Source organism: Ochlerotatus camptorhynchus, unplaced genomic scaffold (assembly GCF_037179485.1).
Source record: "Ochlerotatus camptorhynchus isolate MF236.1 unplaced genomic scaffold, CSIRO-AGI_Acam_v1.1 ptg000138l, whole genome shotgun sequence".
NCBI classification, from domain to species: domain Eukaryota; kingdom Metazoa; phylum Arthropoda; class Insecta; order Diptera; family Culicidae; genus Ochlerotatus; species Ochlerotatus camptorhynchus.
The window spans coordinates 398059-424294 of record NW_027040628.1 but is presented as its reverse complement, the minus strand read 5'-3'; the positions used below and the strand labels follow the sequence as shown (position 1 = coordinate 424294).

The following is a 26236-nucleotide window of genomic DNA, read 5'->3' as shown; positions in this document are numbered from 1 at the left end:
TATTGTCATGCTACTCGGGCAATACTACAATCTGAAAAATAGGACGGTAGTAGTAGCAGCAATAGGCCTGCAGTAGCTTCCCAGTGTCAGCAGTCGTGGTAAGGTACAAAAGTCGTCTGGACTACCACGTCCATGGTTTACCCAAATGTCGGTCCAGAATCTCGATACTGGTTGCAGTCGTTTGATGATTACTTCCTCCTTGTATCTGCCTGTTGTTCCAACATATTTTTTTATCGTTGGTGATGCCGGAATCGCATATTAATCTCCCTGAAACTGCTGCCGGTTCCGATTGCGTTCATTAAAACCGCGATTCAGATAGGCTATGTTACCTTAACAATTCTGTTAGCAGCATCTTTCTTAATGTTGCTGTTGCCATAGAGCGTAGAGAGACCTCTACAGTCAATCGAATCCGAGTGCAGTCCATATAATAAACTGTACGACTGACTGATTGTTGAACCATCAATCGTACCAGGGTGTTATGCGGGAGAAGCAGCTGCAATTACAGATACATCTGAAGAATGGTAGGATCGTTTGGCACCGGGGTGTTATCCATACAATTGACTCTCGGTCCGGATCCTATGGCCATCGAGTTAATACTTAATTCTAGTTAATTCTGGCCTATTCTACGGGGCGTGGTGACTCTCACTAGTTCGTTTGGATTTCCCTAAAACTATGGACATCTCTCAAAAGCCGTGTGGACTTTCTCTAGAGGTTCTTCCCCCAGAAGGCATAAGGACAAAGAGAGTCTCGTCAATTATACAATCTCTTATTATGACTGGGGAAAGTTTCGCTGGAAAATGGCACTAAAAAAAATTCCTTTCCCCCTTACTTTGAAGTAAACGAAGAAGTAAACCTTAGCAACGATTGGCAAAATTTCATCCGAAAACAGTGATGCCATTTTATATTATATTTTATGTCATACTTGTCATCGTGTGCCATGACGCCACGATGTGTTTCGGCACAATGTGCAGAGTTGATAACCCCTTGGGCAAATTACCCTATACTATGTGTTCCTCAACTTCACTGATTTCATTAAATCAAAGACAGGCGTCATCGATCAAGATTATTGTCATAGGAACCACATATTTATTTCATTTTATTTGCGGACAATCGTTCCCCAAATTGATCACAATACACCAAAAAATTCCAATTCTCTTTTTCTACGATAAACTTAGAAAATGTCTGTAGGTAGGGGAAACCGAGGGGGACGACTCTATCTACGATGCAGAAAAGATTGTGTTTTGCTGTGGCTAGCTGCACGCACGCTGAGTAGATAGAAGGAAGATTTATGTCGATTTTGAAAATTTCCTACAAAAAGATGAAGCACGATGCAAGTAGATGCGAGAAATGAAAGATGATTTTTCGAAGATTGATTCGCTAGTGTGAGATTTTTTGAGCATCTAGAATTGAGATTTAGATGTGTCGCCCCCTCGGGGGAAACGCTCTTTTAGTTGCGGTACGTTGGAGACCCAGGCTTTGCATTTGGTGAATTTTCACTTAAATTTGACAGATGGAAAATGTTCAACTAAACCTGCTATTGTACCAGACTTATTTCTGACAGACCAGGAATCTATTTTGACATGAACTTCTCGAAAATCGGACGATGTACAACTGAGGGATTTTCGAAAATAATCATTTATTTTCGAAGTATAGAATTTAAGTGAAAATTCACCAAATGGAATTCAGTCTCAATACGCAACTATAGGAACCTAACGCTTCTTATGTACCGCAACTATAGGTGCGTTTTATTTGATGTTTGCCACCAGTTGCATCCAGCTTGGTTTTATTTGAACATTGGAAAAAACGAAGTGTAAAAAAGGGTCGGGTGTTCTTTAGCTTCAGCGAAATTTTAAAACACGAACAATCTGGCCAATGAATTCCAATATCGACAAGTTACGATTCTCAAAACACTTTTGATGGGAGATGAATGGCTTGGTAATCTATTTATCAGGTAGGTTTCTTTCATAATAAACAGGTGCTGAAATTATTTGTGAACAGGTTTTATTGTGTAATAAATTTATTCGTATGGAGCTTATCATTAGGATGGATAGAGCTACTTGCTTGCAACAAATTATCTAGAACTTATCATTCACTTATTTAAAATAAGTTCGCTCCCAACGTCCAGTAGTTTGTCATCATTTCAATATTCGTGCATTTAAAATTTAAAAATATAAAAAGGCAACCGCATTCTTTAAGCCATCAGCAGGAAAAAAACACGACAGTATTCAAACAATCCTTTACTGTGAACCGTAGTGATTTTGTCATCCAATGAAATTTCCGAAAAACAATGGCTTCACAATGTAAACAACCAATACCGTACGCCCAGCTTTGCAGTTGCCTTAACCCTTAGTAAAATAAAATTAAATCGTTTCGCTTCTAAAACTACCCAATCTTATCGTATAAGATTGTTTTAATAAATTATGTGGCGTCGTGTAGCTTATCGAATAAATTGGCGGGATCAACACGACTGAATATATCCTGAAAGAAGAAATATTCGATTAGAAATTATGAAACTACAATATGTTTTCGGTTACACAAATATTAATGAAACAGTTGTAATGATAACAAAAATGTGAAAAAATACAATTTTATAAAAGTTTTAAAACAAGTTCGCCAATCTGATGAGTGCGTAGAACAAACAAATCAATTAGTTTTCGAAACACAAAAAATAGCATCAAACCAATAGTTGGGAAAATTCCCAGGAAAAAAAAGCTCTAGAAGGTGCGCCACAAATGAAGAAAGTATCGCTTTAGATTACCTATCCTAACCACGAACGTTTCGAAAACAATAGGACATCCGGGGTAACAACAACGATCCATCGGGTGGAGATAGGTCACAACAAATATGTACATCGACGACGAGAAGTGTGCGACAACAGAGATGTGCTAAAGTATATGTACGACTCAAACTGCACTCTATTCGGAGGAAGTCATGCTCGGTCCTTCTCTAGCAGTTTGATTGGTTTGTGTGTAGATGAAAATTAAGTTAGCGCACAGTAGTAGTGGGTCTACGTATGGGTTCAGGTGAGGCTTGATCGTTTGATCAAGTCATAAACATGCGGTAGTCATCGCATGCTTTAGTTTATCTCCACTGGCCAGCTGTGAAAAGAGAACAGAACGGTTGGTTAAAATAGATAGAAGAAGTCATTACCTGAGGTGAGATGATCGAAAAAGAAACAAAGCAAAAAAACGACTGCTGTCGTTGCGCAATAGAACTCAAAACGAAGAAAGGTTAAGGCAATCTACAGACCACCACCCGAGCGGTCGACAGTGATCTGCTTCCGCAGTCGTTCCTGTTCGTTGCGGATCTCCTCTTGCTCGGCAACGGCTGCGAAGCGGGAATGCGAGATATTTCCCGACTTGATGGCAGACATCATCTGGAAAATGGATGAGAATGTCAAAGGTACGTTCAATGCCAGGAATGAGTTCGTCGAATTCTACCTGCAGATACTCATCCAACTCAACCTGACCGTTCATGTTGGTGTCGATCTCCCGAAGAATATCATGTAGCTCTTCACCGCTAACTTCAGCATCTCCGTATGCCTAAAAGTGACCACATGAGTTAACCGGTTTAAGAATACCGTTGCCCAAATATGCACAACTTACCCGCATGGCCCGCTTGATATCCGGAATGGAAACATATCCCTTCTTGTCCTTGTCGATCGTATCGAAACGTTTCTTGTACTGATCAACTTCCTCCTTGGACAGGTTGACCGGAACCTTATCCTTCAGTTGACGATTGACCTGTTGTCCCATCTGAGTCTGAAGGAAGTGTTCACAGTCCTTGATTTGCTTCTGAAACACAAAACAACACAATTTCAGTCTCCTCCCACTTATTCATTTATGATCAAAATCTAACTCACCTCTCGCTCCTCCTTAGACCACTTCAGCTCGTCAGCCATTATATCGGCAACATGGGGCAGTGCTTCGCTGGCAGCTTGCACGTTTAAGAACGACAAGCGCAGTCGACGAGCAATCATATCCACACAGGTACAGGCATACTCGCGAACGCCGTAGCGAACTTCAGCATCAATGTATGGGAACTCCGGGTGAAGCTTCTTGCCAATGATTGGCCATCTCTTGCCAGTGAGGGCAGCCATTTTGGCAACAGCAAACGCACGATCACCGTAAGAAATTGCCAAATGCTTCGCCACTTCGACTTCCAGGCCCAAATCCTGCACCAACCGGATGTACATGGTAGGAGTCCATCCTTGGGCTCCCTCAATCCACAGACCATCGGTTACGCATCCACGCTCTGGCTTCAGATTACAAGCCTTAATAGCTGCGTCCATGGTGTGCTCGGCCATGGCACGATACGTGGTCCACTTTCCACCGGCAATAGTGACCATGTTTGAATCACTGACGTGAACAATATGGTTACGTGCCAAAGACTGGGTATCACCCTTGTTGGGATCAGAAACCAACGGTCTGATACCGCTCCATGCCGACAGTACGTCACCACGACGTACATCAACGTCCTTATTCAGGTAGCTCTTGATTTCACTAAGGATGAACTGAATTTCATCCTCACTTGGTGCTGGGCTACGCGTTATATCACACGGAGCATCCGTAGTACCGGCGATCGTACCATTCAACCAGGGCAAGAAGAAGATCACACGGCCATCCGAAGTGTCCGGATCGAGCAAACCCATCTGAGGAGGACTGTAGAATCCAGGCAGCACAATGTGAACACCCGAGCTAGGGCAGCAGATAGACTTCACCGTAGGGTTGTCCATCTTACGGATCGAATCCGTAAACGGACCCGTAGCGTTGATAACGCACTTGGCCTTGACATTCCATTCTTTCTTAGTAATGTTGTCTCGAAGCTTGGCTCCGCAGCACACCTCTTTGCCAGCTTCGTTCTTTTTCTTCAACAGATCCAAGACTTCCACGTGGTTGGTAATAGCAGCCCCGTGTCGGGCAGCTGTCAAGGAAATGGCCAGACACATTCTAGCGTCGTCCTGCTGGCCATCGTAGTACACAATTGCACCGCGAAGCTTATCACCTCTCAACATGGGGAACAACTCCAAAGCGTCTTCTCGTGAAAGATAGTACGAACTCTTCACGTTGCGATCACCAGCGACGAAATCGTACGCCTTGATACCAACCCAAAAGTACGGAATCTGCCACCATCTATGGATAAATTGTACACCTTAGTTAACTTCCTCAAATCACGCATTCAACAGGTGGATAACTCACGTGTACACCGGCAGCATAATTGGCAGCGGTCGTGTCAGATGTGGAGCCGACCTGAGCATGGAAGCTCGTTCATGCAAGGCTTCCTTCACCATCTTGTACTGCTCAATGTCCAGCTGCAATAAAAATCCTAATCAGCACCGTCCTCAAAACTCCACCCTCTATCCTCCTACCCCCAAGATGGCCTTTTGCAGATACCGCACACCACCGTGAATCAGTTTGGTCGATTTGGACGAAGTACCGCTGGCAAAATCATCCGCCTCAACCAGCGCCGTCTTGAGACCACGGGTAACCGCATCCAGGGCGCATCCGGCACCGGTTGCACCACCTCCGATGATCAGTACATCGAACTCTTCGCCGCTCTGCAGAGTCTTGACCTGCTCGCTACGCGACGGAAGGGTACGCTTGCGACGGATTCTCTGCATTTCCTCCATTTGAACCTGAGCCAAAGACAATTGAAAAACACATTTTACAGTGTCAAAGTGCTTAAAGCTGTACACGACCGTGGTTAACCTACATGATGTGGCGAGATGTCACTGCTTTTCAGCGCATAGGTAGACAGGGCGGCACCGATCGCGACACCAGCCGCTGAGACACCGAACTTGCGCAGTCTAGAAGCCATGGTTTAGATCTGAAAAGAGAAGGGAAAAGAACTGTAGATCAGAAGAAAACTGATCTTCGCACAGTGGCTTTTTTAAAACCGAAGACAACAAGTCATGATTTGTTGTCTTCTTCTAAACGCTAATAAAACGTTCTGAATTAAACGGGGTCGAATGGAACAGAAAAAATCCGGACAAATTAAAAACGCTGCCATTAATGGATTGTTTGAGTAAAAAATTTCAAACTTTCACTGAATCAAGCTAAGAGTGTATATAATCACAGTAGGCATTGGTTACAAGGATGATTTCAGTTGTTTACATCCTGCCTTCACCGGAGCAAGCACGCGCCGATGGTGTAGTGGTAAGCGTGACTGCTTTCTCACCCCAATGGGTCTGAGTTCAATCCCAGCTGAGGTCGGTGGGATATTTCTGAGGCTTAAAAATATCTGGTCACGTCTTCCTTCGGAAGGTAAATAAAGCCGTTGGTCCTGGCCCATGTATGTGTATTTGAAGGGGTGTAAAATGTTACCGACTTCGGTAATCAAAACTCTGTGTGTACATCACATGTGGGTTGGCCTCCTCGGAATATCTCGTGATCCTGACTATATAGAAGGTTAACCGGTGGAAACTAACGACTTTAAATTGGCTCACTACTTGACTAGCCTATTGGTCCCAAGCAAATCGATTAATGTTCCCCATTCTAGTCGAAATTCTAGTAATGTTTGTTTTGATTCGCTATGAAAGTTTGACAGATACAATGAGGGGTTAATGGATTTTCCTATGTTTCGAGGGGTGAATCGATTAGCTTGGGACCGAAGATAGTACCAGAGCTGAGCCAAAAAGTTGAGCACGTTTCTTCGGGACCTACTAGTCTTAGAGTTACCTCTATGCTACTAGTCTTAGAGTTACCTCTATGGTTATAGTCTTGGGCAAATTTGTTCAGTAGGACAAGGACTTTTGGTTGGTGGACAGAAGTTCAGATTTGTTTCACTACGCGGCATTAGTATGCAAGTGAATTTCCTGCATATGCTATATCTTGGGATCCAGGCCATATAGAAGAATAAAGTCACAGACAAACAGTCGTAACTCTTTGAATAAGTTTTTCTCGAAAAGATAGTACCTCAAAACATAGGACCTCAGTAACGACATCTCTTGGGTTTCTCGCGGAAATCAAGCTTGCTCGTAAAGTCGCAAACAATATTGCATGCAAGGTAAACAGAATATATAGAAACGTCAAATTGATCCGATGGCAGCGCTGCGGTGAGTATTTCGTGAAAATAATAATTTTCAAATCAATCGTTAAATGCGAGAACGATAATCTAGATTGAAGAGTTACGTCTGTTTGTCTGTGATACAGTCTTCGGGAAATTTGTTCCGTAGATTAAAGACTTTTGATTCGTGGACAGAAGTTCAGAATATGCTCACTAAATGGTGCTAGTGTTTAAGTGAATTTCTTCAATATGCTATATCTTGGGATCCTTGTCATAGAGTAGGTTACATTTTTCGGCAAATTTGTTCAGTAGGTCAAGGACTTTGGTTGGTGGACAGAAGTTCAGAATTTTTCCAGTACGCTGCAAACGAACTACCTGACTATGCTATATCTTGGGATCCACGCCACATACATAGAAGGTTACAGTCTTCGGCATATTTGTTCAGATGGTCAAGTACTTTTTATTGGTGGACAGAAGTTCAGAATTTTCTCACTACGAAGCGCTAGTATGTAAGTAAATTTCCTGAATCGCTATATCTTGGGATCAAGGCCATATAGAAGGTTGCAGTCTTCGGCAAAATTGTTCGGTAGGTCAAGGACTTCTGAATGGTGTGCAGAAGTTCAGAAATGTATCACTACGTGACGCTAGTGTAAAAGTGAATCTGCTTATTTGTTTTGTTCGTTAATTACTTAATAAATCCATTCGTTACAGTAAAAATTTCGTAATTAAAGTACATTAATTGTATTTTCAGTACTATGAATTACATTAACTACAAAAAATAGATGTATTACTCTCAGTACTACTTCAAAATTCATTATTTGCCGTAAGCACATTTTTTATTTTAACTCAGACCTCAGAACCGGTTCATGTGCACCCCTCGAAAATTTCCTTCTAGAACAACTAGGTATCAACGTATCAATCTTTACCTCAGAACTATATGGAAAAGCTACAAAGGTAATAAACGAAAAGATTAGTTTTCCATATAAACTTCGAATTGGTTGTGAGCAGTCAGTTTCTTACCAAATGATTTAAAATTATGAGAGGGATGCGCTTCCCAGACAACCAGAATGCAGGTATATTCAAAGTTGTTTTCGAGATATACAAACGTATATACAGACAAACAATTCGTATAGAATGCAAGGAAATGGCTTATACGTACAAAAGTGGAGGCCATATACGTGCATATTTTAATTAAATTTTAAACGAGTTGGTCTAACATCATATACGATTAAATCTGTAATAACATATTCATTTTGAAAAGTCTTACGATTTAATCCGATTTTATTTGTGATACAGTACGACGGAAAAATGATTCGTCGCATATAAGTCGGAAATTTGCATTCTATACGATTTAACTTAAACATAATGCGAGGTATGCCATTCTTATATGCGATTTTGACTTAAACTGTAGCAATTAACGATACTGTCTGTACATTGTAATACGACTTCTGGTTGTCTGGGTTTGTTCATTGCCTGGAGCAACGATCAATACGGTGTTCGGTTTACCACCGGAGGTGCCATATAGCGATCTAACGGTGGTGGTGGGGAGTTACAGGAAAGTGAAACGCGTCATCCGGGAGAAATTCCCCGTGGAGTTGGCCCTCGACATGTACACGTGGACGTGAAAAATGAAATTCCCTCCGCGCTGCTTTTCTTCAATCGCAAGGGGAATATATGGGAATAAGGATAAATGCTTTCTATGTATGACGGAGGGAAACCAGATGATTTCAGATGAATCGTCCAATAGCACCTCTTTTATGTTGGACCATAAAAACGTCATCCGTCAGCACACAGCTGGCTCACGAAACTGGAAACTGTTCCCAAGAACCAAATACCATTCTCTGGCCAAACGAAGGCTATAATCGCGAAGGAGTTTTCCCTTCTCGGTTTGACCAAGGTGGCCTTGCCACGGTCGGCCGATCGTGCCAACGAAGGAAGACGTCTGCCATCCCACCGCTCAGCAACGCCCACTGGCCCGTCAACCACTCGCTTCGCCAATCCGGCGAGAGTTCCACCCGCACAGTAGGACAGGATTCGCTGTGTCGGCCATCCCGATTCACCAGCAACGGCAGTAGAGGTATGTACCGGTACAAGTGAACGAGGTTAGGCTACACGACACTGTAACCATTGGTGGGTCTGTCTGTCTGAGATTAGTGAGATTGTCGCGATTAGTGTTTCGTATTTTATGTATAACAATACGCCAAGGAAAGGTTTGAATACAAGCTACCAACACCACCCATCGCCCACAAAATCACCCATCCTCTACCTACCACCAGATGGCACTGTTTACTGGATTTGGAGGCCATTAGGAGGTGGCATAATGGGGCCATGATGAGGCGAAATAGGGCGGAAGGACGATGGCTCATCGAGGAGGAGAGAGGATAGGTCAGCCGCCATCGTTGAGAATTATTTTGATTGGCGATACTCAACAGCAATACTTCGTAAAGCTAGTTCAAGCAAGTTCGAAAAGCAGTAAAAAACCGTGAGGACGTGAAAAAAATGAAGAAGGAGAGTGAGGTGCAGAACCATCCAGGACCCCGTAGTTTACCACTGGCAATTCATCCACGGCGTGGTCAGACCCGTAGTGTCCGTCATTCGGCATACGGCGCGGTTAGACACGGAGCATCTTCCGATACGAAGGTATCCCGGAATACAAACCAACGGCCCATCGACCGTTAGACGCCACGAGTATAGTGAGGAGAGAGAGAGAGAGAGATCGAAGAGCCGTCGCGAAAAGTACCGAAGTACGCGACCGGCTTGCGAACCAAGTCGAGGGTTCAAAGGCGAAGGAAAGAAACCGACTGGGCTGTGAAAAGCTCGGTGAAAAGTGCCCAGAAGGAAGCTGAGGAAGGTGAAGGAGTGGCTGTGGAAGGACCAACAGCGGGCCCGCGCTGAAGAATAAGAAGAAACGTTAGGCGAAACGAGGTAGGAGATAGCCAATAAGAAAGTGGGACGAAAGTGGGAACCATAAAGGTACCTATAGCTAAACAAGTGTTGTGTGTGTTGGATATTGCAGTGTTTCCTTGGCCGTGATATTCGAGCGCGCATGCCGACCCTGAGGTAGTGTACAGGGGGGCGTCATTAGTGCTGGGCAGGGAGTACCCCATCTGTTACAACACATATTACACGAAATTATGAACACCGAACAACACGCACACAATGCAGAAAGTGACGAATAAAAGCATTTAAAGAAAAGGGAAAGTTCTTCGTTCTTGTATCGTGAAACTAGCCAACCCTGGGTGTTCCGGAGCTTGCTCTTGTCGTCTGAGTCGACCGGATGCTGTATATTTGATCTCGAGCTGTATGTTGTTTGGAACGAGGATGACGCGCTTGGCATAGATGGCCCACAGCGACTCACGAAGAGCTACTGAATCCGATCAGTAGTGGTGCGGCTTCTTACTCCTTCTTCGGTGAATGGACGCTCATGTGGGCTGCAGCTCGCTGCTTGCGGGCAGCCTTTCGTTGTGTAATGGAGAACAATGTTCAACGCCACGCACCGAAAGCACTGTTTCTGCTGTGCTACTGCTGATAACGACCTACCGGACACCACCACACACGGTGATTGAATAAGGACCGTTCGGCTTCGGCGAGACCGGATGGATTTCGATTTTGAAATCTGTGTTAGGGAAAGCGCTTTTTGCAGGCAATCGGTGATAATTTTGATCACCATTGCAACAGTTTGACATGTGTGTAATTATCAATAGTGACTTATTGAAAATTGATAAAGTGTTCATTTTAGCAGATTCGTAGGAAAATTTCCAATCTAATTGTTTATAATTATTGACAGAGTTATAAGAGGTTAAAACCTGACTACTTTTCGTAACGCGGTCGATTTTGGTTTTCTGAAATTGCACCCCCAATATGTTGGCGAAAGACGTAATCTTACGTCAAAACAGGACGAAAAATGCAAGACAAAGAACAGAGCGATGGCAGCTCGTTGGATAGCACGTACGCTACACTGTGGTGCGAAATGGCAAAATGAGGGACTTTTTTCCTAGAGATTTGTTTGTATGAACATCTTCCACAATTTAAACGTAACAAAAATTAGTCATGTACTATGATAAAAATGTAAAAGCTAACTTTTAATTGGTTGCACAAATTTTGTTCCTAGCTCAGTGGCTTACAGACTGTACATAGCAGAGCACTTGAATCGTGAAAATTGTACTATTTCTAGAGCTGGTTTTCACTGAATCCCATGGTAAATGTATGTATTACTTTGGATCGTTAAACAAAATCTTCGTCTCTTATACCCCGTTCACATTACATCCTATATCACGTAATATAGGCTGTCTTGCAATGAGCACTCATACATAGGATTTCCAGTGAAAACTAGATGTATGAGTGCTCATTGCAAGACAGCGTATATCACGTGATATACATTGTAATGTGAACGGGGTATTAGTCTTCTTAGTCTGAGATCTTGGAATTTTTTGCAGACTTCGATCTCAATAAACTTACCAAGTCCCAAAATCTTGATAGTTTTTTTTTTTCAGTCCTAGATACTACAAATATTTCACATTTTTTTTTTTTATCGAAATCCAAGATTGTTTAATCCAATTTCTTAAAGTCATAATAGTTCATACTCTGAGATTCGGGGGCGACCCCGACGTAGTGGTTAGCATCCATACCTCTCACGCCAAAGTCACGAGTTCTAATCTCACCCCCGGACAAGTCACGAATGACCCAAGAGCGTTAAAGTGACTATAATTAAAAAAAAACTCTGAGATCCTGCACTTTTGTTTCATTTCAATCTTGAATTTTTCGACGTGCGTCTCTAAAATATTCCAAAATCTCACAAAAATATAAATTTTGTTTTTTTTTTAAGTTCTTGCATCTCAACACTGAAATTCCGCACCCATGGTACCCGATGAATTCTACAATGTTGATATTTCTGTTAGGTCTGACATCGATAGTAAATTTTCTCGGAATCTTCAATATTTTCCAGAGCATAAAATTTAAGTATCAAAATATTCCCAGATGTAGAACGTAAATATTTAAAATTCAATCTATTTTGAAATTTTCCTTATACCCCGTACAGACTATGGCGTATATCATGTTATATAGGCTGTCTTGCAATGAGCACTCATACATCTAGTTTTCACTGGAAATCCTATATATGAGTGCTCATTGCAAGACAGCCTATTTTACATGATATAAGCCATAGTCTGTACGGGGTATAGGGTAAACGATCACACGGCACGCAACTCATGGAATCTAACGCTTCCAACTAGGGGGCTATTACTGAGGCACATGTTGAAAGCTATTAATTTAGTAATTGAATAAGAATATGCCTCTGTACCAAAACGTCAAATCCCATAGGTATCAGAACGTCAAAATCAAAGACATGGTGAACTCAAATTGAATGTAATATGTTTAACAACTGTAGAATACCCCAGCTTCTAACGTACCGCAACTATAGGATCGTTTACTCTAGTCATGATTTTTGAAGCTTGAGAACTATAAAAAAAACTAAGTCCTAAATATTCAAAATGTTCACAACTATAAAACATTCTTCTTACTTTATTCTTCTTCTTCTTCTTCGCATTTCAAGCTAATTGCTTATCGCATATTAGCTTATTGCGTGCTCTCAACTTAGTGTTCTAAATAGATGCAACTTCCACAGTTATTACCCTTTGTCTGTATGTTGGGGTCAATATAACCCCAGGCTATTTTTGCAATCTTGATTATTCTTAACCCTTCGTTACTCGCGCTGTTGTACTTTGTACAACACACATTTCTTTTTTTTTTTTTTTTTAACTCTTTATTTGTTCCAAATTCAAAATAAATTACATTTCATTTTTAACCTAGGTGCTCCAGTTACTGCAGTAACGTACCAGCCTTAATTGTTATGATATATATCTAAGTGTTTTTACATTGTTCATGTCTTGGCAATTAAGTATTTTAAACAGGTTTTTTAACCTGCATGTCAGTATAACAATTGATATCTTAAAACTAAAAACTAAAACTAAATCTTATCTAAGTATAAAGGGAATTAATCGTTGCAATTGAGGATTGCAACGATTTTTGCCTGAAATTATTCATTATTTTGTTGGACATTAGTTATAAAGTCTCAACATTCGAAATTCTATGTACCTCGGTAGTACTGTACCAGGGAGGCAACTTCAAAATCATTTTCAGAACTTTGTTCTGAATCCTTTGAAGTGCTTTTTTCCTGGTAGTGCAACAACTAGACCATATTGGCACAGCGTAAAGCATGGCCGGTCTAAAAACTTGTTTAAATATTAGAAGTTTATTCGTCAGGCAAAGTTTGGATTTTCTGTTTATAAGAGGATACAAACATTTAATATATTTGTTACATTTGGCTTGAATGCCCTCAATGTGATCTTTAAAAGTTAATTTTTGGTCAAGTATTAATCCAAGATATTTCACTTGGTTTGATCAGGAAATTGGAACTCCGTTCATAGTGACTATGTGACTACTACTAGGTTTCAAAAACGAAGCTCTAGGCTTGTGTGGAAATATTATAAGTTGAGTTTTGGAAGCGTTGGGAGAAATCTTCCATTTTTGTAAATAAGAAGAGAAAATATCTAAACTTTTCTGCAGTCTGCTGCAAATAACACGAAGACTTTTTCCTTTAGCGGAAATGCCTGTGTCATCAGCGAACAAAGATTTGTGGCAACCCTGAGGCAAATCAGGGAGGTCCGAAGTGAAAATGTTATACAATATAGGCCCAAGAATGCTACCCTGAGGAACTCCTGCTCTAACAGGTAGTCTATTAGATTTGGAATTTTGATAATTTACTTGAAGAGTTCTGTCAGTTAAATAATTTTGAACTAATTTCATAATATAAAGTGGAAAATTAAACTTTTTCAATTTAGCAATCAAACCTTCATGCCAAACACTGTCGAATACTTTTTCTATGTCTAGAAGAGCAACTCCAGTTGAGTGGCCTTCCGATTTGTTTGAACGAATTAAATTGGTAACTCTTAAGAGTTGATGAGTAGTTGAATGCCCATGGCGAAATCCAAACTGCTCATCTGCAAAAATTGAGTTCGTATTGATGTGAAGCATCATTCTATTCAAAATTATCTTTTCAAAAAGTTTACTTATTGAAGAAAGCAAACTTATTGGGCGGTAGCTAGAAGCTTCAGCTGGATTTTTATCCGGCTTCAAAATTGGAACAACTTTTGCATTTTTCCATTTATCAGGAAAGTATGCCAAATGGAAACATCTGTTAAATAATTTTACCAAGAAAGACAAGGTACTCTCTGGGAGTTTTTTGATGAGGATATAGAAAATTCCATCATCACCTGGAGCTTTCATATTTTGAAACTTTTTAGTTATAGACCTTACTTCGTCCAAATCAGTCCCCCAGGAATCATCAAAAATATTTTCCCGAGAGAAAATATTCAGAAAATCCCGAGCAACCTGATTCTCAATAGGACTAGTAAGACCCAAACTGAAATTATGGGAACTCTCGAATTGCTTAGCAAGTTTCTGAGCTTTTTCCAAATTTGTGATCAAAATTTTACCACCTTCTTTAAGCGCTGGAATAGGCTTTTGAGGTTTTTTCAAAATTTTTGTGAGTTTCCAAAAGGGTTTGGAACTCGGGTCTAATTTAGAAATATTATTTTCAAAAGTTTTGTTCCTCAGGGCAGAGAATCGCTTTTTAATTTGTTTTTGCAAATCCCGCCAGATAACCTTCATGGCAGGATCGCGTGTTCTTTGATATTGTCTCCTACGAACATTTTTAAGACGGATCAAGAGCTGAAGATCGTCGTCTATTATAATTGAATCGAATTTAACCTCGCATTTTGGTACTGAGGCAGCTCTTGCTGCAACTATAGAAGTAGTCAGAGATTCAAGAGCATAATTAATTTCATCTTTGGTTTGCAAAGGAATGTTTGGATCGAAGTTATATTCGATAAATGTTCGATATTGCTCCCAATCAGCTCTATGGTAATTGAAAGTAGAGCTGTTGGGATAACAAATTATTTCTTGGGATATTTCAAAAGTTACTGGAAGGTGATCAGAACCGAAGTCAGCATGGGTAACCAGTTGGCTACAAAGTTGACATGAATCAGTTAAGACCAAATCAATAGTGGAGGGATTTCTTGCAGAAGAAAAGCATGTTGGGCTGTTTGGATATTGAATAGTGTAATAACCTGCAGAACAATCATCAAACAGAATATTACCATTGGAATTGCTTTGAGCATTATTCCATGAGCGGTGTTTTGAATTAAAATCACCAATAATGAAGAATTTAGACCTATGACGGGTAAGTTTCTGGAGGTCACCCTTGAGAAAATTCTTTTGCTGGCCTACGCATTGGAATGGCAAATAGGCAGCTATAAACGTAAGTTGTCCAAATTTTGTTTCAACAGAAACTCCCAAAGTTTCAAAAACTTTGGTTTCAAATGAAGAAAGAATTTTATGTTTGATTCGTCTATGAATAATGATGGCAACGCCACCACAGGGTCCATCAAGACGATCATTTCTATAAATCAAGTAATTTGCGTCCTTCTTAACCTTATGGTCAGGTTTAAGGAACGTTTCAGTTATAACGGCAATATGCACGTTATGAACTCGCAAAAAGTTAAATAGCTCGTCTTCATTATCTTTAAGAGATCGAGCATTCCAATTTACAATATTTAATGCTTTAAAATCCATTACTGAATTTTAAAGTCATGACAATATTATTTGCAAATTTTACTCCAGTTTGAATAGCATCAAACATGGAGTTAGATTTAAGCATATCAGAAATCATGTCAATTAATGATTTCTGTAAAAAATCCATTTTAGGGGCAGTTAAGCTTCCTAAATCAAAATTGTCAAAATTTCCGTTAGAATTACTTTGGTTAGTATTTTGATTTCTACGCGTTGCAATAGCAACATAGGTAGCTCCATTAGCTCGCTGAACATTGTTAGCAGCGAGGGGACTAGGTACAGATGAAAAATTTGAAGCAGGGGTGATATTTGTACCTACGGGTACGAATGTAGAATTTGTTCCTCGCTGACCGTTGTTAACAGCAGAGGAATTTGTACCTGGTCGGAAACGTGGAGCGTTTCTTACCTGTCGGTTAGAACGAGATTGTAGGATCGCTTTGCGAGTCTTACATTCCCAAAAATTGGATTTGTGGTTTTCAGCACAATTTGAACATTTAAATTTCTTAGGATCTTCCTTCACAGGACAGTCGTCCTTTGCGTGAGAGGAATCACCACAATTCATGCATTTAGCTGGCATGTAGCAATTTTTAGTTCCGTGACCCCATCCCTGGCATTTACGGCACTGGGTGAGGTTTTGGAAATTTCCTCCAGTCTTCCTGAAGTGTTCCCACTTCACTCGGACATGGAGCATAAGGCTAGCTTTTTCTAAGGCCTTAAGGTTGTTTAGTTCACTAGACTTGAAGTGAACTAAATAAAAATCATTAGAAATCCCGTTGCGCGAATCGCCATTTTCATTTTGATTACTTGGAGTGGCACAACTCCAAGTAATTTTGCCAGTTCATCTTTGATCTGATCCAGGGATTCACCACTGGGCAGTCCTTTCATGACAACCTTGAACACACGTTCAGTTTTGGTGTCGTAAGTAAAAAATTTGTGCTTCTTCTCAGTAAGATACTTGAGAAGACATTTAAATCCGTCCAACGTTTCAGCCAATACACGGCATTCGCCCCGACGTCCAATTTGTAGTGAAAACTCAACTTTCACGAAATTCAAAAGTTCCATGCGAAGAGCATGGAAATCGGAAGTGGTTATCACAATAGGGGGAATCTTTTCCTTCTTGGCATTAAGCCGGGAAAGTTTACTAGAATTTTTCTTGGATGATGGATCATTCTCATCATCCGTGAGCAAATCAAATTGATTACTCAAATTAATTTCTTCAGAAGGGGGGTCAAGAGTTTGCCCTTTTTTTTGCGTTTAGGCGCCATGGCGGCAGTAAATTTTTATCCAAATCGACTTCCAAGCAGATTACTATAAGAATCTGAAGGATCGAAGAGGAATTTTCCAAATCGATATCCAAGAAGGATTACCTCGGGTAGGGTCCAAACAAGGATCGAAGAGGAATAAAGTTGAACAAGGTAGAAATTTTACAGGTTGAGCACTGAAAAGTGCTGTTTAAATTTGTTGTAGCTTTAGGTAGTAGTAACACTTCCTTCAGCAAAAAGCAAATAGATCCGCACGGCAAGAGAGCACGATGCGGACTGATTTGTACAACACACATGAGTTTTCCATTGCCATTGTGTTGCTGAGTTGCCAATCAATCTGAAACCAACTAATATTCCTAAAAAAAAAAATTGTTTTGATCTAAACAAGCTAAACTTTGATTACAGTAAACACCTAAAAAATGCGGATAATAGGGAAAATATAAATGGAAACCGCGTAAACTGTGACCATACAACGTGGAATTTGACTTAATTGATTACAACATGGAATATATCAAGATCCTGACCAGATAGAAAGTTACTGTCTTCGACAAAGTTGTTCAGGAGATCATAGCCTTATCGCTGGCGGACTGTAGTTAAGAATTTTCTCACTACGCGACGCTAGTATATACGTGAAATTATCATATAAAATATCTTGAGTTCCCAACCAGATAGAAAGGTACTGTCTTCGGCATAGTTGTTCAGGAGCTCAAGGCTTTTTCGCAGGTGGAAAGAAGTTCAGAGTTTTTTCACGTTGCGGCGCTACTATACATGTGAAACTCTTGCATATAAAATATCTCTAGATCCTGACCAGATAGAAATTAAATGTATTCGGCAAAGTTTTTCCGGAAGTCAAGATCTTTTTGTTGGGTGACAATAGTTCAGAATTCTCTTCAATAGCTCGAGATCTTGATCAGCTAGAAAGTTGCTTTTTTAGGGAGTCAAGACTTTTTGGCTAGTAAACAGTAGTTAAGAATTTTCTCACCACGTGGCGTTAGTATACATGTACACTTCTCGCATATGCTATATCTCGAGATCCTGATAAGATAGAAAGTTACTGTCGTCGGCAAAGTTGTTCAGGAGGTCAAGGTCTTTTGGCTGGTGGACAGAAGTTCAGAATTTTCTCACTTCATGGTGCTAGTATACATGTGAAATTCTCGCATATAAAATATCTCAAGTTCTTGACCAGATAGAAAATTGCTGTCGTCGGCAAAGTTGTTCGAGACATAACAAAATGTTTGCTCGTGGACAGTTGTTCAAAATGTTTTCACTACGTAGCGCTAGTGAAATGTGAAATTCTCGCCTGTGATATATCTCGAGATCCTGACCAGATAGAAAGTTACTGTCTTGAACAAAGTTTTTCAGTAAATTTTTACCTGTTCAGAATCTCGAGCTTAACATTCGCGAGAATTGTACACGTTTACTAGCGCCACGTAGTGAGACAATTCTGGGCTACTGTCCACCAGCCAAAAAGTCTTGACCCTCTGAATAAGTTTTCCGAAAACAGTAACTTTCTATCTGCTCAGGATCTCGATCTGCATGTGTATACTAGCAAAGAGTAGTGAGAAAATTCTGAACCACTGTCCACCAACGAAAAAATCTTGACTTCCTGAACAACTTTGCCAAAGACATTTACTCTCTATCTGGTCAGGATCTAGTGATGTATCACATGCGAGAGCTTAAAATGTATACGAGCACTAGCTAGTGAGAAGATTCTGAACTACTGTTAACCAGCAAATAGGCTATGATCTCCTGAACAGCTTTGCCTAAGACAGTAACTTTCTATCCGGTCAGGATCTCGAGATATTCTATATGAGAATTTCACATGTATACTAGCGCCGCGTAGTGAGAAAATTATGAACTACTGTTCACCAGCCAAAAATACTTGACCCCCTAAACAAGTTTGCCGAAGACAGTAACTTTTTATCTGGTAAGGATCTAGAGATATTTTATATATGCGAGAATTTTACATGTATACTAGCGCCGCGAAGCGTGAAAACTCTGAACTACTGTCCACCAACCAAAAGGCCCTGACCTTCTGAACAACTTTGCCTTAGACAGTAACTTTCTATCTGGTCATAATCTCGAGATATATCACATGCGATAATTTCACATGCATTCTAGCGCTACGTAGTGAGAAAATTCTGAACTGCTCTTCACCAGCAAAATGGCTATGATATTTAAAACAACTTTGCCCAAGACAGTAACTTTCTATCTGGTCAAGATCTCGAGATTTTCCATGCTGTAACCAATTAAGTCAAATCCCACGTAGTACGGACATCGTTTACGCGGATTCCATTCACATTTTCTCTATTAAAGGGTGATACGGTCAAAATTTGGTCAGGGGAAAACGCGTGTAAATCGGTGAAATCGTTTATTTAAAAAATCAAATTAAATTTCTTTTTCAAGTTCAATTAGTATAAAATTCAGGAAAAATATTCAGTTAGGCTTCCGCTTTTCCAAATCCGAATTGCCGGGCCTTACGCTTGACCCCTGCCATCAGATTTTGTACAGCCACCTTGTCCACCTTCTTCGCCGCAGAAAGCCAGTTTGCCTTGAACTGCTGCTCGCCCTTAGCAGTTTTTTTGGTCTTCTTTAGGTTCCGCTTGACAATAGCCCAGTATTTCTCAATTGGGCGAAGCTCTGGCGTGTTGGGAGGGTTCTTGTCCTTGGGAACCGCCTGCACGTTGTTGGCGGCGTACCACTCCATGGCCTTTTTTACCGTAATGGCAAGATGCCAAATCCGGCCAAAACAGTACGGAACAACCGTGTTTCTTCAGGAAAGGCAGCAGACGTTTATTCAAACACTCTTTCACGTAAATTTCTTGGTTGACAGTCCCGGAAGCTATGAAAATGCTGCTTTTCAAGCCACAGGTACAGATGGCTTGCCAAACCAGATATTTCTTTGCGAACTTTGACAGTTTCATGTGCTTGAAAACATCTGCTACCTTTCCCCTTCCTTTTGCCGTATGAAACTCCTGTCCCGGAAGCTGCTTGTAGTCGGCTTTGACGTAGGTTTCGTCGTCCATTACCACGCAGTCAAACTTCGTCAGCATCGTCGTGTACAGCCTTCGGGATCGCGCTTTGGCCGTCGTATTTTGTTTATCATTGCGATTTGGAGTCACTACCTTCTTGTAAGTCGATAGTCCGGCTCGTTTTTTGGCTCAATGCACGGTTGTAGACAATACACCCAGCTTATTTGCGGCATCTCGGAGAGAGGTTAGGGTTTCGCTTGAAACTACCGGCAACTCTCTTTGTCGCCTCAGCGGCTTCCGGTTTTCGATTTCCCCCCGATCCAGACTTCCTGGCTGTCGACAAACGTTCCCCAAACACTTTAATTACATTTGTAACGGTTGATTTGGCAACTTTTAGCGATTTTGCCAACTTTGCGTGCGAGTAGCTCGGATTTTCGCGATGCGCGAGCAAAATTTTGATACGCTGCTCTTCTTGTTTGGACGGCATTTTGACAACTGAAGAGTGAATTCCAAAATCAAAATAGGAGCAACATTCTACACACACACCTTCAAAATGAGGGGTGTTCAGGTTTTTTAAATGCAAAATTGAAAGAAATACGTCAAGTTGATATTGACCAAATTTTGACCGTATCACCCTTTATCCGCATTTTATGGGGGTAACCGTGATAAAAGTTTAGCTTGTTTAGTTAAAAACCAAGTTTTTTTAAGGAATACCACTTTGGTTTCATATTGATTGGTAGCTCGGCTGCAAAATGGCAATGAAAAACTCACACTGTTGTACAAAGTACAACGCGCTAGTACTCGTGTTACAAAAGTTGGTGCGAGTAACGGAGGGTTAAGAACGATTTTTTCTCTGACATTGTTTGCATGTTAAAGTCTAATGCCGCGGCCAGGGTAGACGCGACTCACGCAAGGAATAATAATAAATAATAAGATTCTTTTGAATTGGTCGCGTCGCGTCGCGAATCGCCGTTACCCTGGCCGTACCCTAAAGGCTAAAGAGGTAGGCATAAAGTCTGGAACGCGCAAAAATTGATCAATTCCAAATTGGTGTATTTCTGTTAAAAATGCATTTGGAAGTTGAGTGTATGTACAATGGTTGCTATGATGAGTTTTCACCTTTGCTATCCAGTTTTCAAAATGACGTCCAAGCAAGTGCAGCAGCGTGTCAAAATTTTGCTCACGCAGCAAGAGAATCCGTTTTACACGCCAAGTTGGCTAAATTGCTGGATGTGGCCAAATAGACCGTGACAAACGTTTTAAAAGTGTTCGGGGAGTGTCTGTCGATCTCCAGGAAGCCTGGAAGCGGCGGCAATCGTAATCCGGACATGCCAGCGACGACGAAGAAGGTGGCGGTGAAATATAAGAGGATTCCTAACCTCTCCATCCGGGACGTCGCTGGCAAGCTCAATGTCTCCCATACTACTGTGCAGTGGGCCAAGAAACGAGCCGAGTTGTCGACGTTTAAGAAGGTGAAAGTGGCGAACCGAGATTACAAACAAAACACGTCGGCAAAGCAGCGGTCCCGAAAGCAGTATACGAAATCTGCTCACAAAGTTCAACTGTGTCGTCATGGACGATAAAACTTATGTGAAGGCGGATTTCAAGCAGCTTCCGGGACAGGAGTTTTATACCGCATCAGGTACCAGACATGTTTTGAACTGCACTGTCCTCTGTGAACAATTAACAGAAAACAGATTATGTGTAGTATCCGACAGATGTCATCGCCAACAACAGCATTGACATCTGATGGGAAACGAATGCAGAAGCTTGACAAAATGATTAATTGAATTCTGTGGGGAAATTCAACGGAGATCGAAGCATGGTTCCACAAGGGGGGAGGAGAAAACTTAATGAATGCATAGGAGATTTTTTTAAAGTTTTTGAAAAAAATTCCAAGCAAGTTCTTCCTAGGATTTCAGGATAATTGTGAAGAAAATTTGCATGGAAATTCTGAGGACGAATCCATATTCTTATGAGAGCCTGAATGGAATGAAGTATTCAAATGAAATTCCTATAAGAATTTCATGGCAACTAAAAGTGAAACTCCATGAGAATTCTGAAGCATATTTTGAGGAATTCCTGAGTGGATTTCGAATGTAATTTAAGGAACCATTCCATTGAAATTTTTGTAGCAATCAGTGTTGGCAATATCATTAATCAAATGATATTTTTCTGCTCTCAAACGCTCCCAATATCACGCGTGATATTGGAACAAAATATCATGCTTGAAAATGATTTTACAAGCTTGCGAGACTATTCAAAACGCGCAAAAATCAAGCTGAGCGTTGACTAAACACAAACATGATTCCGTTGCACATCGTTTTCTTAGACAGAGAAAGTATAGTTTGCTATCTCTTTTTACTGTTCACCGATGGCAGACACGAAGTGACTGCTGCCAGCCGTTATGGAAGTTTCGGTTGCGTTCGGGTGTAAAGCAAAAATAATGAAACTCAATCTCACCACAGTTTGTTGATATTTGCAGCTAGTGATTTTTGTTAACGTGATATTCCGAGCTGCGATATCACAGCTTGCAATATCAACCCCAGTTGTTTGCTTGTTGATTTTTGTCTATGAAAATCAAGCGTGATCTTGGGCATTGGTGTGATTTGATTTTTTGATATTTTCCCAACACTGGTAGCAGTAATGAGAATGTTAAGGTAACTTTGTTGCAATTAATAGAAATTCCAGGTTAATAGAAAAAATTGCAGACCGAATTTCAAGAGTTTTCTTTAGATAATTTCTAAAGTGTTTTGGAGAAAATTATGTGGGTATTACCATAGAGAGTTGTATTCCCATTATGAATTTCTTAGATTATTTTAAAGATATTCTCGAACAAATTTCAAACAAATCAAAACAAAAAAAGTTCTAAGATAAATCTAATTTGGAACACAAATTAAGGTTCTGATACTTCAGATAAGTTTTTACTTAAAACAAATCAGATCTTATATGAATATCCCGAAGATGGATAATTAATTTAAATATTCATCCTTATTCGTGGAACCACTTCAAAACTTTAAGTGCACAAATATCAGCTTCTACGATTCGTGCAACATTCAAATTGTTACTCCACGTTTGCTGCACTGCAGTTTACATGAAGTAGCAATTTCAGGTGAAATGGAGCACCGATTTCCGAGATTTGTGTAATTGAAAATTCGAAGTGGAAGTGCACTTGGCGGCCAATTGTAGACTCTACAAGGAACCACCTTAACAGTGCTAATTTAAAATAAATCAAATGTCAAAAACATGTCAGCATTTTAGGAAAAATACTAAAAAAAATATTTTTCCATGAAAATTTAGGCTTTTTTACACAACGTATAAAAAAATTTGCGATGTGTTTGTTTTTTTTTTTTTCTTTTTTGAGTTATATTTTTCGAAGTTATCAAGTGTTGGATTTTCGCTCAGTACTCCTATTTGATTAGACTATCATGCGTCTCCATTGCTTTTAGCGACTGTAACATGGTCACGACTAGCAATGGGCGATCTTGGATCGAAACATAAAAGATCGATTCTTTTGGTTCAATTAATCGATTTTTTGAATCAATCTCAAACACGACAAAACTTGACTGGATCGATCTTTTTCATTCGATTTTTGTTTCGATCCAAAACAAATTTTCAGTGCATTTGCATTTGAAATTTAATATTGATCATTAATATTTAATATTCATGATGAAATGGTGAAGAAAGTCATTGATCTACATACGTACAAACATTCACTTCTTGTGACATATTCCAGGATCATCATCCTCTGCTATGTCAGAACTGGATCGCCACAGTCGGAAGAATTACAAAATTTCTTGCACCAGCCTGTTTTCCCACGTTCTGTCGATCCTTTTCAAGCATGGGAGAAAATCCTTAGTAAATATCCCCATGTTTACCCCATTGCTCGAGACTATTTATCAAGAATGGTAGCAAATGTTCCGTCAGAGAGGCTATTCTCTAAACTGTTGAAACCACACAGAATCGATATCAGCTCAATGCAATGCAAAACGTTTTGTTTCATATGTTTATCTTTAGTTTTTTAAATCGTTCATTTAATACCAATAAAACGAAAAGTATAACCTGTTAAATCACTCACCTAATCAAGTATCCTGAGCAAAAACTTCCACATGTCAAATGAAATCCAAATAGTCATTTACTATATTCTCATCATGTATGTATGTTACAATTACAACTTTTACTGCGTACGTACTACACAATTTATTTCTAAATGATATCAATCATCACACTACATGATTATTAAAGTGAAATGTCATAACAAGATAGCTTATGAAACGAAATATCAACTTTAGATTGAACTTGACGTTAATCTGCACCAACTTTCCTACGACCCGTTATGTTTGAAACATTTTCTGTGCCATTTTGAAAAATGAATCGCCCAATCCTAGTCTCGACGCATGATAGTCTAGTCGCATAGGAGTATTGAGTGAAAACCAAAAACTTGATAACTTAAAAAAAAAACATAGAACTCAAAAACGAAAAAAAAACATCGCTGATTTTTTTATATGTTGTGCAATAAAGTCTAAATTTTGAAAGAAAAATATGAAAACATATTGCGTCCTCTGTTTACAAACCATGAAAACAAATTTTTCAATCTCATTTTATTTTTCATACAAAGTTTCTATTTTCAATTTTGATCTTTGAAATCAAGTGGTCCAAGTGGTCCGAAAGTTATGATTTAAAAAAAAAAAGATAACATGGAAATGGTCACCCTAGTGACAAAAAAAAAAAAAAAATACCGGTCTAATATTTTGCGATAATGAAAAAACCTATCAATTATTACGAAATTCTGAGAACCACTATATCGTTTTGCTATGCAATGGCTATATATTTTGATAATGTTCTTCTTAATATGTATGTGTGAAGTTTGAGAACACATAAACTAAAGAACCACCCCGAGCGCCCATCAGACAATCCCACTACGCAAAACCACCAGTTGATCCAAACAATCTATCGTCATTATGTGCTATAAAAAATCGCATTACTAAGTAAAAGACGCCGCTGTGAATTCCTTTTGAATTGCGATGATGTCACCGCGAACGATCACTTGACGGCTCCTATGCAACCACGAGCACGTTTGCGTCACTGCACTTGGCTTTATTTCTAGCTGCATAGGTGGCATCTAATGGTTCACAGCCAACAATGATATAATAGCACGCGGACCAAATCAAAACAAACACTTCCGGATTCAACCCGGTTAACATCCACTACAAGCGCCGTTCACCTACTTTTTCTCTTCTCCACAGCTAATGATATTCGTATTAACTTGTGATCGCGAATCAGCTGTGAAGGATTTGACGCGACGCAAAACCGCGATTCCGAATTCTCTCGCTCTCTTCGCTGCTCACAAACCTACGCTTGCCGTCCCTCGCAAGATCACAGAGGTCAAATCGGATTCACGTGATAGGTTTGCAATTGGTCCAAATGTTTAACATTAGTATCGCACCTGCGCTTGCACTGTAGCCAGTACCTACTCTCAACTACACTAACTTTCTCACATGCCAAACGCTATCACTGAAGCCTTTGCCGAACTTGTGCCAACTCACGTTCGAAATCGAATCTTCGCTTAACGAATTGTATGCGATCACCTTCATATAAATGAAAGCTGCATCGATGCAGCAAGAGCTCGCGATTGCACTATTATAAAACAGAGGAAAATTCCGATCTATTAATACTAATCTAGGCGTAATACTGTCACTCCATGTTACATAAACTGCGCCGAAAAACTACTAGAATAGTATCTCAGATCAAGTCACTCTTCAGTTACTGTTTGTCACGCACTGGAATCCTCCACTGAAACCCGTCAAATGATGATTAATTTCACGATACTCGCCTACAGTCTGTGTAAGCATCATCTGTTTGAATCACGTTCCAGCAGCGTATGCGATATAATTGAGTGGTATCGAGCCGACCAGGCGGCTTCATCATCCACCGAGCCAGACGTCTAACCTTCAACCATCATCATCTTTGATTCACACCCACATCCAGTATGGGAAAATCACACAATATCACAAATTTTCTTCACCAATTACGTAATCGTACAGATCCCGTTGCTCTTCGGTTTCGATCAACCGTTGCATATTGAATTTTCTGAACCACAAAATTCTGCATCTGGGCTATTACCTTAAATTCACTAACGATTTCCAACTGACAAACTCCGACAAGAATTCCAACTTCACGCTTCCCTTCCTTTCGATGAAGATGATGATAAGTGTAGGCGCAAGCTCTGGAGACACCTGTCTCACCTAGAAAGCAGAAGGCCACCACTCGGAGGACGAGGTCGATTCGAGAACGTCGTGTAGCGAACTAACCGGCGGCGAGTGCAGTAGTAAAGTGACTCTCGCGCAAATCAACTCGCACTGAATCGCA

The 26236-nt window shown here is 40.2% G+C and overlaps 1 protein-coding gene across 2 annotated transcripts; it reads right to left on the bottom strand.

The window, feature by feature from the left end:
• Positions 1 to 2000: 2000 nt before the first annotated feature.
• Gpo1 (glycerophosphate oxidase 1) lies at positions 2001 to 26236 on the bottom strand. Of its 2 annotated transcripts, XM_065221088.1 has the most exons (10): positions 25991 to 26236; positions 5713 to 5826; positions 5369 to 5635; positions 5199 to 5311; positions 3863 to 5132; positions 3606 to 3794; positions 3441 to 3542; positions 3250 to 3376; positions 2759 to 3098; positions 2001 to 2478 (listed from the first exon to the last, which is right to left on the bottom strand). In XM_065221088.1, exons 2-9 carry the CDS (start codon positions 5815 to 5817, stop codon positions 3082 to 3084), a joined length of 2190 nt encoding a protein of 729 aa, XP_065077160.1. In that variant the 5' UTR covers positions 5818 to 5826; positions 25991 to 26236; the 3' UTR covers positions 2001 to 2478; positions 2759 to 3081. The 2 variants fall into 2 exon arrangements, with proteins under 2 accessions (XP_065077160.1, XP_065077161.1); XM_065221089.1 differs by lacking the exon at positions 2759 to 3098 and having other exon boundaries at positions 3151 to 3376; positions 25991 to 26235.